This window comes from Eptatretus burgeri, chromosome 2 (genome assembly GCF_056783735.1).
Source record: "Eptatretus burgeri isolate ZD-2024b chromosome 2, Ebu_testis_v1, whole genome shotgun sequence".
Classification (NCBI taxonomy): domain Eukaryota; kingdom Metazoa; phylum Chordata; class Myxini; order Myxiniformes; family Myxinidae; genus Eptatretus; species Eptatretus burgeri.
Window position 1 is genome coordinate 115,672,204 of NC_140962.1, and position 12,740 is coordinate 115,684,943.

The following is a 12,740-nucleotide window of genomic DNA, read 5'->3' on the forward strand; positions in this document are numbered from 1 at the left end:
AAAGCAAGTTACTCATAGGTTAGAAATAAGTTTTGGGTACGCTAAGCATTACCTCGACGTGTTTCGACTTATGAGCAACTTACAAGTAACGTGTGTCGACGTGTGTCAACGATCGCACAACGTGCCTCGACGTGTGTCAACGATTGCACAACGTGCCTTGACGTGTGTCAACGATCGTGTAATGTGCCTACAACACGTTACTCATAGGTTATAAATAAGTTTCGGGTATGCTAATTATTACCTCGACGCGTTTCGACTTATGAGTAACTTACAAGTAACGTGTGTCGACGTGTGTCAACGATCGCATAACGTGCCTACAACTTATGGCCAGTGTTGTGGAGCGTGTGAGTCATACGCTGGCATACGTCGTAAAATTTCGAGCATGCTAAAATTTGAGGACAACCGCAAAGTACAACGATGAAAGCCAGCGTACTACGACATATGGCAGTGTTTTTCAGCATGCTCTTAGTGTTATCAAAAATTACCCAGAACGTATTCGACGTGTGCCAGCGTTTTAGACAAATTTTTCATAAGTCGGCATATGCTGGCTAGATCGTCAAGGTGTGACAGGGCCTTTACGACTGAATGAAGCTGTTATTAAAAAAAAACAGAAATCATTTAATGGACTTCCCACGTGCTCGACTGTGTCACCAGCAGACAAGCTTAAAAAGCTTGGCAGGATTTGATTTTTATCGGAAAATGCTTATAAACGTCAATTTCGGTTTCCCACACTCGGACCGATGAAAAACATTTCCACCATGAATGCGTGAAAGTTATATAAAGGAGACATAAAAACTTCGAGTTCTATGGATGTGTAAAAAACATGGAATGCATGAAGCAGGTATTTACATATTTGAAAAAACAGCCAGCTCTGCGGCACAGCATTCAGTGTACAGTGCGTGTGTGAAGTTAAAATTGAGAAAGAGCATACAGAGATAGATTTTCCTTGAGTGGTGAATGGTGAAATGACACTTAGAATACCAGAGGTATTGTGCACAGTAATAATTACATAATCCTGAAAATTTAAATTGGTAAAAATCTGAATAAACTCTAATTAAACACTGATACGTACACACACACACACACACACACACACACACACACACACACACACACACACACACACACACCTTATATTTCTTCATTTCATCTGTATAACGCAGTTTTACTCAATGATTTGGACAAATAGTCGACCATTTCTTTGCAGATATGAGTTCGTGGGTCTTGTATGACAACTAACTATGCCTCAAACCCATGGAGCACACAAACTTTCTGATTTTCAAAGAAGACGAATTGTTGGCCATTCGGAAGGTGGCATCAGCCAGCTCAGAACGTTGGCATTGCACTTTCTACGGTGAATCCGGTCATTGTGCAATTACCAGCAAAGGCAAGGAATCCACAGCTTCTTGTTACCTTCGCAAACTTTGTTGCGAAGGTTATGTTTTGATTGCTGTGTATTTATTTATTTATTTGTGAATATGTGTGTTTGTTTGTTTGTTTGTTTGTTTGTTATTCGCACAACTCCAAAAGTATTGAACTGAATCGCAGCAAATTTGGTGGGATGATTGGTTATTATCCGAGGACCATTTGATTAGATTTTGGGAGCGATCGGGTCAAAGGTCAAGGTCAAGGTCATGAAAAGATCAAAATCGTCTTTTTACCATAGCGCGGTCAATTTGTATCCAATTTGCATGCAACTAATGCCAAAATGTTCAGAATTCAATGCCCCATCTTGTGATATGTGACATGACACAATGACGTAATAACCCTTATTAGTGGTTGGGAGTCAAAGGTCAGGGGGGTCACGACATTGCAAAATGTGCGGTTTTGGTCATAACACGGTCAATTCTTATCCGATTTGCATGAAACCAACACCAAAATGTTGAGTGTTCTGTTCCCCACACTCTAATACCAATTACAAAATTAAGAGTACAAAGGTCAAGGTCGAGGTCATGAAAAGGTCAAAATCGTCATTTTGCCATAGTGCGGTCGATTTTTATCCAATTTGCATGCAACCAATGCCAAAATGTTGTGAATTCAATGCCCAATCTTGTGATATACGATATGACACAGGAAATTTAATGTTTTTAAGCCATCATAACACATATGAGATGGCAGATGTGGTATGGGATTAAATACCCTCACAATTAACGGTTTCTGGGGGGGGGGGGGGGGCAAAATGTAGCGTTGGCGAAGGTATGCGCTCTACTGAGTGCCCGTTCTAGTTCTCGTTGATCTGGGCCCTCAGAAAGAAGTCTTCGAGCTGTAAAGCAGTCTATTGAGAAAACTCCCCGTTGCAAGGTAGCAGATTAGGAAAACCTCTTCTTAGACCAGCCAACATTCAAAGGAGAAAGAAATGGGCTGACAAGATGGCCAACAGACCCTTGGAGTGTTGGCAAACTAATTTTTTTTCAGATGAGAATTTCTTCAATTTTCTGACAGTGGGCACAATATGGTCTGGAAACTTCCCAGTCAAGAGTTTTCTTTGAACTGATTGCAGCCAATGGTGGTTTTTCAGTGTTGGTGTGGGGAGCAATCTGGAGCACTGGTCGGTCAGAGCTTGTGGAGTGTGTTGGCAACATCAACTCTACGATATACATTTCTATCATTGAGGATGGACTTCTCCCAGTCGTCTCCACTGATCAGATGGTCAAAAACAACACTCTTTTAATGGAAGATGGAGCTCCATGCCACACTCCAAAAACGACCAAAGAATGGCAAGACAGAAATGGGATCAAGCGACTTCCATGGCCAAGTCAGTTTCTCGAGATGATTCCCATTGAACACCTCTGGGCCATATTGGATCGAGCTGTGCAGAAAAAGTCCAGGAAACCAACATCACAGGCAGAATTGCTAAACCTTTTGCGTGAAGCCTGGGCAGAAATCCCACAAGAGGAAATTTCAGAACTCATTAGTTCTATGCCTGAAAGAGTAAAAACATTGAAATCTGCAAATGGCAAGTCCACCAAATACTCGTGTATGTATTAAAATAGATCAAATGTACTTCAACTGTTCAATAAATAAATTATTTTAAAATAATGGTGTTTATTTACGTGTGTGTGTGTGTGTGTGTGTGTGTGTGTGTGTGTGTGTGTGTGTGTGTGTGTGTGTGTGTGTGTGTGTGTGTGTGTGTCTCGTTGATAGGTATCGACATATGGAGTTTCAGAATGTGGAATGGAGTCCTCCAAGGGTGGGCTCAAAGTATCTACCTTCATTTCTGTAAGTGGTCACGATTCACAGACCAAGTTGTGAAGTTTTCTGTTTTCAAAGTTTTGTGCCGAGAGCTCTCTTCAGGATCGTTACCGAGTCCAGGACGGCTTCCAACTGTAGCTTGTTTGTAGTAATATTCCCAGGGATGGTTTTTAATATCTCTGAGGCTCTTCTTCATCATTCCCTTGTTGTTCTTCGTCATCACTGGTAGAACTTTGGCATTCTTCAGCTTCCAGGATCTTTTCACTTCATGTTTGAGGTCTTGGTATTTGGTCATTTTCCTGATTTCTGCATCGTTAGTTCAAAATCACTGGTATCAACACCTCAATTAGCAATGTCTTCTTCTCCTTTTTTTGCATCTAAGTATGATATCTGGTTGCAATGCTTTGTTTTCGATGTTCACGCCTGATGGGATCATAAGGTCGTATGTGAGCGGTACTTCAATGTTTGCAGTGATTGCTTTTGGTTCATTATCCCACAAATTTTCTGGAACTGGAATGTCAAAGTTTTTGCAGATGTGCCAGTGGATTACTTTACAAACTTTGTTGTGTCATTGTGTGTACAACTGTTCTGACAGATTTCTAAAAAATTTTTTGTGGTTGGTCATGAAGCATCACACATCATTCTCTTTGCTAACCCCACCTCCACCCCTCAACTGTCTTTTTTTTTTTTCCTCCTCTCTCCCACCCTTTTCTCTCATTGTCCCCTTCTCACACCCACCTCCTCATAAAATGCAGCAATCGCCTCCCACACCTCTGTCGCTCTGTCGTTGTCTCTGTGTCTCTCCCTCTATCAGTCTCTGTCTCTGTCTCTCTCCCCAGTGAATAGTAACGTTTGTTGAGGTGTCGCTCTCTCCACCTCCCCCCCTAACTCCCCTTTCATCATCCTCTCTGCCTCCCCACCCATCCTACTCTGTCTCTGTCTCTGTCTGTCTCTCTCTCTCTCCTCCCGCCCCCACTTTATTGACCCCTCGATGAAGAGATGGGTTGTATTTGCTAGTGTTAAAATAAACCAACATACAATTCAATCTTTGCTTTCAACAAAGAAGTTGGACTCCCTTCAAATTCAAAATCAATAAAAGTAAGGTGGGTAAGCCCTGTAGGGTGGGGAGTCGGTTTACCCTGTTTGGGGGGGGGGGCATAAATAGCTAATCTGTTGATAAAAGTTTCTGTGCTGTGTGTTGTTGCTCTCTTCACTGATTATTTAACTAACAACTGCACCATAAGAGTTTAAATTTTGGGAAGCTTTCCAAGAAAAGCATTCGTACAATGTGGAATGGAAAAGCGTCTCGTTATTAAATTCGGGAGGAAATTTATAATTATGGATATTTATTTCTTAAAATAAAATAAAATAAAAAGAATGAAGTGCGAGTTTGGTTTTCCTTTTGTAATTTCATGCATTTTGGAGTGATGCAATCATAAAGCTGATGAAATATGAACCTCTCAAAAATGCCAGCATAATTATCATTTAATTCCCTCCACCACCAAAGGTAAAGGAGGTTGTTTTCACCCCTTTATGTCTGTTTGTTACTTGGAAAAATCGAAGATTTTTCAAGTATATTGTTCAGTCAATTTTGTTATTCTGTCTGTCTGTCTGTCGCCTACAGGTCACAATTTTAAATCGATCTTCACGAAACTTCACCACATGGTAGTTTGTCATAAGGAAGAAGCCTATTGTTTTTGAGGTCAAAATGTCAACATAGGCCAAAAATCAACAACTTTGGTGAGATTTCTAAATTCCTCAATTTTCATCCAATTGACTTGAAATTTGAAAAGGATTTCATTTATATTTCAGGTCACTGAATTCAACCAACCAATTATTTTGGAGGTCCACATCGGCCGAATTTCTAAAATTGTCAATTTTCATCCGATTCACTTGAAATTTGAAGAGGAGTTGCATATTTGGTCATTTAATTCAACCACTAATTATTTTTGAGGTCAAATTTGTCTTATGGATTTTGCAAGTATCATGTTATGCATGATGTTGTCTTCTTGTTTGTTTATGTGCAGGATATCTCAAAAAGTTGTGGACAGATTTGGATGAAACTTGGTGGGCATGCTGGGTGTGCAACAAGGAAGAATTGATTCGATTTTGGTGAAGATCCAGATCCGGATCTGGATCAGATAATTTTAAAGTGATTCTTCTGCATTGAGAGATAGGGCGAAACCGATATATAGCATGATATCTCAAAAAGTTGCTGACGGATTTGGATGAAACTTGGGAGACAGGTTGGGTGTGTGACCACGACAAATTAATTCGATTTTGATGAAAATCCAAATCTGGATCCGACTACTAGAAATTTTAAGGTGATTCTTCACCATTGAGAGATCAGGCTCAAAAATGATATCTGGCATGATATTTTACCTCTGCCACCGAAGGTGAAGGAGGTTATGTTTTCACCCCTTTCTGCCTGTTTGTCTGTGTGCAGGATATCTGAAAAAGTTGTGGACGGATCTGGATGAAATTTTGTGGACAGGTTCAGTGTGTGACAAGGACGAACTGATTAGACTTTGGTGAAGATCAGGATCCGACTACTAGAATTATTTAAGTGATTCTTCACCATGGGGAGCTCGGGCTAAACCGATATATAGCAAGATAACTCAAAAAGTTGTAGACGGATTCGGCCGAAACTTAGACAGGTTCTGGGTGTGGCAACATTTTGCTTTCTTCACTCTTCCACTGTCGCATTTCCTATCCAATTTAATGGACTTGCTTTTTTTTGTTTATTACCTCCACCACTGAAGGTGAAGGAGGTTATGTTTTCACCTCTTTCTGTCTGTTTGTCAGTTTGTCTATGTACAGTATATCACAAAAACTTGTGGACGGATCCGGACGAAACTTGGACAGGTTGGGTGTGTGGCAAGGCCGAATTGATTTGACTTTGGTGAAGATCCAAATCCAGATCAGGATGCGAGAGTTATTTTATTTTTAAAGGGATTCTCCACCATTGAGAGATTGGAGCAAAAACTATACATAGCCTGCTATTTCAAAAATGTATCGATTGGGCCCAATATGTTCTCATGGATCAGGCATTACGTGGTCGAGGTATGCGCTCTACCGAGTGCCCTTCTAGTTCAAAAATGTATTGGGCCAGATATGTTCTCGTGGATCAGGTATTACGTGGTGGAGGTATGCGCTCTACCAAGTGCCCTTCTAGTTTAAAGATGTTTCTGCTCCTCCTTGCATATGTTAGTTTATACCAAGCTTTCCTGCTTATGCTCTGGACTAATCAGACATGTAGATGTGCCAGAACACACAGGTAAAGAAAGAGGCTGGATCCAACCGTATGGATAGCCCCACTGTCTGCGAGAGTATCTTGTTGCCAAACAAAAGTAGCAGTTCATGAGAATTCTCATACTTACCTGGAGTTATATATTAAAAAAAATATTTAAATACACGAAGATGGACATTCCTTTATTAACTAGTCTGGTCTTTTTTATAATCTGTAATGTACACTTGGTTTTCAATCTGTAATGTTTTCAGCCCTGTCTGAACATAACATCTCAAAACATTATGGACAGATTCAGATGAAATTTGGTGGGCAGGTTATGTGTTGAGTGTTGAGGTGTCGCGTGCGTGTGTGTGCGTGTGTGCGTGTGTGCGTGCCGGCGATTGCTCACAAACTGCTCACATACAAGGATGAATCGATTCGATTTTGGTGAGGATCAGGATCCAAATCAGGACAACGCATCCATCCATCCATTGGAACCATACTCTATACAGAGTATCAGTGCTGCTGAAGCAGTCTCCTGGGCTATTGGGTACAATCCTGGATGGGTCGCCACTCCGACGCAGGATACTCGAATGGCTCAATCATCCCAGCAAGCTGGTATTCATTTTGCTGACCTCGGAAGGATGACAGGTCGAGTCAACCCCACCTGGTATTAATTCAACGGGAAAGCAGGATTTGAACTCAGGACCCAAGGATCCCAAGCCCTGCACACCAAACCATTCATCCAACACCAGGCATCTAATTAAATAATGATTTTGGGGGAATGTACAAACAAATACTGACAAGGAGGGAAAGTACAAACAATTAAATAATGATTAGGGGGGGATTTACAAAAACTTAAATCATGATTAAGAGGGAATGTAATTTGAACAAGAGAAATATATAATTCTTTTAATGATTCTTCACTCGAGAGTTGAGTCCAAAAACGAAATCTAGCATCTTATCTCAGAACGTTATGGACGGATTATGACAAAACTTTGTGGATGAGTTGGGCAAGTGACAAGAACAAGTCGATTAGATTTTGGTTAAGGTCCAGATCCAGATCCGGCCAACCAGTGGCATACAACACATCAACTGTTCAGCCTGGTGGAGGTATGCATTATACCTAGTGCCGTTCTAGTTTTATAAACATTACTTATTTTACAGGTGTTATAAGGTTCACTCTGCATGCATATTTCTTCGAAAAGTATTTTAATGGAGAAGATTTTACATACAACTACAAAATTATTACTTGCCTCATCAATAGGAGGGCTTGCAGGAAAGCCTAGAGGTATGCATCCTCGTCTAAGATGTCCTAAACCGTCATATTAGCGTTTCATGTTTGCCATCCCACAGATAGACCTTAAACTGGGCATCCCATCAGCCAACATTAGTTGGTGGACCTTTGTATGGAGTCGGTGAATTATCTCCGACAACCTGGACAAATACCAAATTCCCACACTCAGTCGGGTATCCCGTGTCAGAACAGTTACCAGCCCAGGATCGTAACTTCAGCCAATAAACAGGTTCGGCAGAACAGATGCTCTGTAATCAGAATGTAAAATATGGCACTCTCGATGTCTATTGAAAGTTGAGTAAGAATTTTTTAAAAAGTTCTTTAAAATGTGGTGTTTATCTGAAACAGTATCATTAATACTGAAATATAATGAATACTGAACATTAATAAAAACATTAACAATGAAAAATAAATAAAGGAACGGCATATGCAAGGTTAATTTATTCATTTATTTATTTTAAACAAATGCTGATCAACAGTGATTCACTCTGTCACGGTGAACCAGATTTTATACCAAAGCCTCAGCTATAAATCCAAAACAGTTATGAGCAAAATAGAATTAAATTTATCCAATTCGTGAAAGTATTTGGAGTTGTCCATCAAATATGCTGCACATGACGATCTGAGAGGCAAACATTTTTGGAACCACAACAGCTCAGTGATGATCAAAATAAAGTCTCAAATGAGATGCCCTGTTAGGCTAACGGTGTGTTGCTGGTTGTCATTTCCATATGCAGGTTTCAGAAAGTGGAACAGAGCCCTCCCAGGACAAGTGTTCGTGTGTGTGTGTGTGTGTGTGTGTGTGTGTGTGTTCGTGTGTGTGTGAAAATTGCTGGTGTGTAATATGCGTGCACATTGTATGTATAATATGTCACATATAATGTGTGTGGTCACATATCAATATAGAATGTTAATATAATACGTATAATATGTATACAATCACAATCATGCATATGTAAATCAGGATTAGTGTGTGCGTGCGTGTGCGTACACGTACGTGCATGTACAACATTCATCCTATACATGCTACAGACAGTGCAACATGAATATAAACGAAAAATGTCAGAAAAACAGTTGATTAGCCAAGTTTGCAATTTTTTTTCTGAGTTCAACAACCCTCACAAAAATTATAAAATGAATCACCTTCAGCGGACAGAGAAGTTCGTGTCCACTGTGGATGTGCTTGCGCAAGTTGTTCCTTGTGCAGGTCTAAAGGACTGACATTGCTCGTTTCAGTCAGTTGAACATCAATTCGTTTACGCATTTGATGGCTTGACAAAACAAACAAAACAAAAAACAAAAAAAATCAATTCTTGCTTTTATTCCACGTGTCAGCTTGTCGACATTTGCATTCATTAAATGAGATGAGATTAAAGACCTCTGCAATACCGAAAGTTTCCAGAGCGAAGTTTATGAATGGCAAGCGGGAAATTGTGTGTGAAGTGGACAGGCAAACAAAGGTAACCCTCTGATCTGCAAAGACAGTGACATCCAATCAACATTAATCGAACAAAGCTTCGATCTGTAGCGATACAAGTACTAGTCCTGGGCAGAAAAATAACCTAAACAAGCCCAACAACTTGACACTGCAGTTAAACATTCAAATATCAGATTCAAGCAAAGTCCATTTTGTCAATAGTTGGTGTGTGTAAGATGGGACAGATACCCGGGTGGAATAAAGGTAATGACAGTTGTTTTTATTTCAGGTTGCATCAGACAAACTGGAGTAAGAAAAAAAAAAAAAAAAGTAAAAAAATGAAATAAAATGGCATAGCCCCCATGCTTCAGTAATTTTACTGAACAGAGATAAAGGGTTGGCCCATATTTATTTACAAACAAAATGGCCACCAGTTTGATCAGATTACAAAATGATGTGAGGTGCACAAGTATGCTGTCATGTACAGTGCTTGTGCCAGGTTTGAATAAAATCGGACCATGAATGTCTGAGAAATGGTTGGGGACATATTTAAGTTAAAAAAAATGGCCACCCCTCAGCCATCTTGGATCTGAACTCGAAAAATAATGACGTGCTCATGCAATCCATCATTCATTATTTGTGTGCCAAGTTTGAACAACATCAGTAAATTCACCGCACTCCGAAGTTTTTTCACATTTTAATACGATCTGTGATAATTACCTGCTATCCGCCACCGAAGGTGAAGGAGGTGATGTTTTCACCCATCTCTGTTACGAGATTTTGCAAGCATATTGGTTCGTCGATTTTGTTATTGTCTGTCTGTCTGTCTGCTCGTCACAATTTTCAATCGATCTTCACGAAACTTCACTACATGGGAGAGTTGGTCAAAACGAAGAAGCCTATTGTTTTTGAGGTCAAACGGTCAACATAGGCCAAAGGTCAACAACTTAGGTGAGATTTCTAAAATCCTCAATTTTCATCCGATTGATTTGAAATTTGAAGAGGATTTACATTTCAGGTCACTGAATTCAACGAGCAAATTGTTTTTTTAGGTAAACATAGACCAAAAGATCAACATCGGCCCAAGGACAACAACTAAGGTGGTATTTCTAAAATCCTCGATTTTCATCTGGTTGACTTGATATTTAAAAAGGATTTATATTTCAGGTCACTGAATTCAACCACCAATTATTTTGGAGGTCCACATAGGCCAAATTTCTAAAATTGTCAATTTTCATCCGATTGATTTGAAATTTGAAGAGGAGAGGCATATTTGGTCATTGAATTCAACCACCAATTATTTTTGAGGTCACATTTGTTTTATGGATTTTGCAAGTATCATGCTCAGCATGATGTTGTCTTCTTGTTTGTTTGTTTGTTTGCAGGATATCTCAAAAAGTTGTGGACGAATCTGCATAAAATTTTGTGAGCACGTTCGGTATGTGGCAAGGACGAATCGATTAGATTTTGGTGAAGATCCGTAACCGGATCAGATTACTATAATTTTTCAAGTGATTCTTCACCATTGAGAGATTGGGCCAAAAACAACAGATATCACGATATCTCAAAAAGTTGTGGACGGGTTTGGACGAAACTTAGTGGACACGTTGGGTGTGTGACAAGGAAGAATTAATTCAATTTTGTGAAGATCCAAATCCAGATCTGGATCCGATAATTTTTTAAGTGATTCTTCACCATTGAGAGATATGGCTAAACTAATATATATAATAGCACGATATCTCAAAATATTGTGGAAGGATTCAGATGAAACTTGGGGGACAGGTTGGGTGTGTGACCACGACAAATTGATTCAATTTTGATGAAGATCCGAATTCGGATCTGGATGTGAGAATTACTTAATTTTTTTCAGTGATTCTTCTCCATTGAGAGATAGGGCCATAAACTCTAGATCGCATGATATTTCAAAAATGTATTGGGCCCACCATGTTCTCGTGGATCAGGCATTACATGGTGGAGGTATGCACTCCACCGAGTGCGCTTGTAGTTGCATGATGCTTTCAAATCGAGCTTAACATATAGTCTTCACAAACTACTCCAAAGTGCTAAAGCAAAAAAATGCAGATAAAAATATGAACAAGTTCGATTAATAGAGAAAATCAGATGATTCTCAGATGCATAAGTATTCAAACCCTTCACCTAATTAACCCTAAATCACTTCAGGAGCAAATTATTTGTTTGAAAGGTTACAAAATAAGTGTAATAGGATTCACCTGCGTGCAATCAGTGGTTTAACTTAAAAATAAGAGGCGCAATACCCCTGGACACTCACGTGGTAGTGGCTAGATAAGAAAACTAGGGAAGAAACGGAGAAGAAAGTAAATTAGTCAGGAGGCCCAATGCAGAATAGTGTATGACCCTGCTGATTCCGTGTTAGAATAGTGCAACAGGTGTAAATTGACTGTCCAGACACACAGAAACGTGAATCAACTTGTTGCCAACTCTGGATATGGATAGTATGGCCGCCATGACAGTTTACAAAATGGTCGCCATTAAATACACTTTTCGTCATATTTCAGCCGCAAATTGACATGAAATTACAAAATTAGGGTCGATTTCCATGTTTTTGAGCATGCCTGAGCTGATGGGAGTATAGAAAAAAAACATTGCTCCATCCATTTTCTAAAAATAATGACTTGTTTTTCACTATATTATTTTTAAAGAAATGTTCAGGCTCGAATTGGAATGTCTGATTATACAAACCACAATCAATGAATTTTACAACTTTGCTATAAAATGAACCTAAACTACATAACTGTGTGTTTTTCTGTTACCCAGGACTAACTGAAAAATGAAAGCCGCAAGATTTCTCACAGGGGGTTCAAGGGATCGAGAAGAAGAAGAGCATGTAGACTGGAATAAATGCTTTATTTGCCAGGAAAGTTCAAAAACTAGCAAGTCAACGCCACTTCGAAAGACTACAATCGTTGGTGTGAAAACTGTAGCTGAATGTTGCAAAGAAAGAGAGAAATATAATGACGCTAAATATGTTGACTCATTCTCAAGAATCAGAAAATATTCTGTACCGGAGCACGTCGAAAAGATTCAATGGCACAAATTCTGCTATAGTGACTTTACTCACGCACAAAAATAGACAGACTGAAGTCAAGGATTCAGCCACAATCTGTGACTTACGCAGAAGAGATACCCACAACATCAGGTTCCTCAGAGAAATACCATGTCCCAAAGTCACTAAGATCCGCGCACAGCGCTATGGATTGGTCAAAATGCGCTTTCTGCCAGACTGACATTCCTGGAAAAGCTGGTGTCCTGACAAATGTTGAATTTGATCACACATCATCCAGGATGCTTAGTTTGGCCCAATTTGACCCCACCATGCGTCACAGGTTTGCAGGTGTTTCAGACTTGATGGCAGCTGAAGGTAAATATCACCTCAAGTGTTATGTTTCTTTTCGCAAAAAGTATAAAAAGGAGAGTGGAGAGAAAAACCAGTCTCCTGAAAGCATCTGTTTCAGAAATGTGATGAACCAGCTTGAGAAAGAGCTGCAGAAGGAACATGTGTTTACCCTGAAAAACATCTGGGAACACTACAGCATGCTGTTATTGAATGATTTTGGAATTGAGGC

At 39.6% G+C, this 12,740-nt stretch overlaps 1 protein-coding gene and 1 long non-coding RNA gene across 2 annotated transcripts in view; one reads left to right on the top strand and one right to left on the bottom strand.

The window, feature by feature from the left end:
* LOC147032887 (uncharacterized) overlaps positions 1-1,382 on the top strand; it is a 103,144-nt gene extending 101,762 nt beyond the window's left edge. The window contains exon 3 of the long non-coding RNA XR_015055393.1: positions 1,208-1,382. This is a non-coding gene — a long non-coding RNA (uncharacterized LOC147032887). The remainder of the gene's footprint in view (positions 1-1,207) is intronic.
* The window catches only part of NADK2 (NAD kinase 2, mitochondrial), a 96,427-nt gene that overhangs the window by 51,682 nt on the left and 32,005 nt on the right, over positions 1-12,740 (bottom strand). The window contains 2 exon segments of the mRNA XM_085870860.1: positions 8,862-8,989; positions 9,108-9,191. Coding sequence (XP_085726986.1) covers positions 8,862-8,989; positions 9,108-9,191 — 212 coding nt within the window.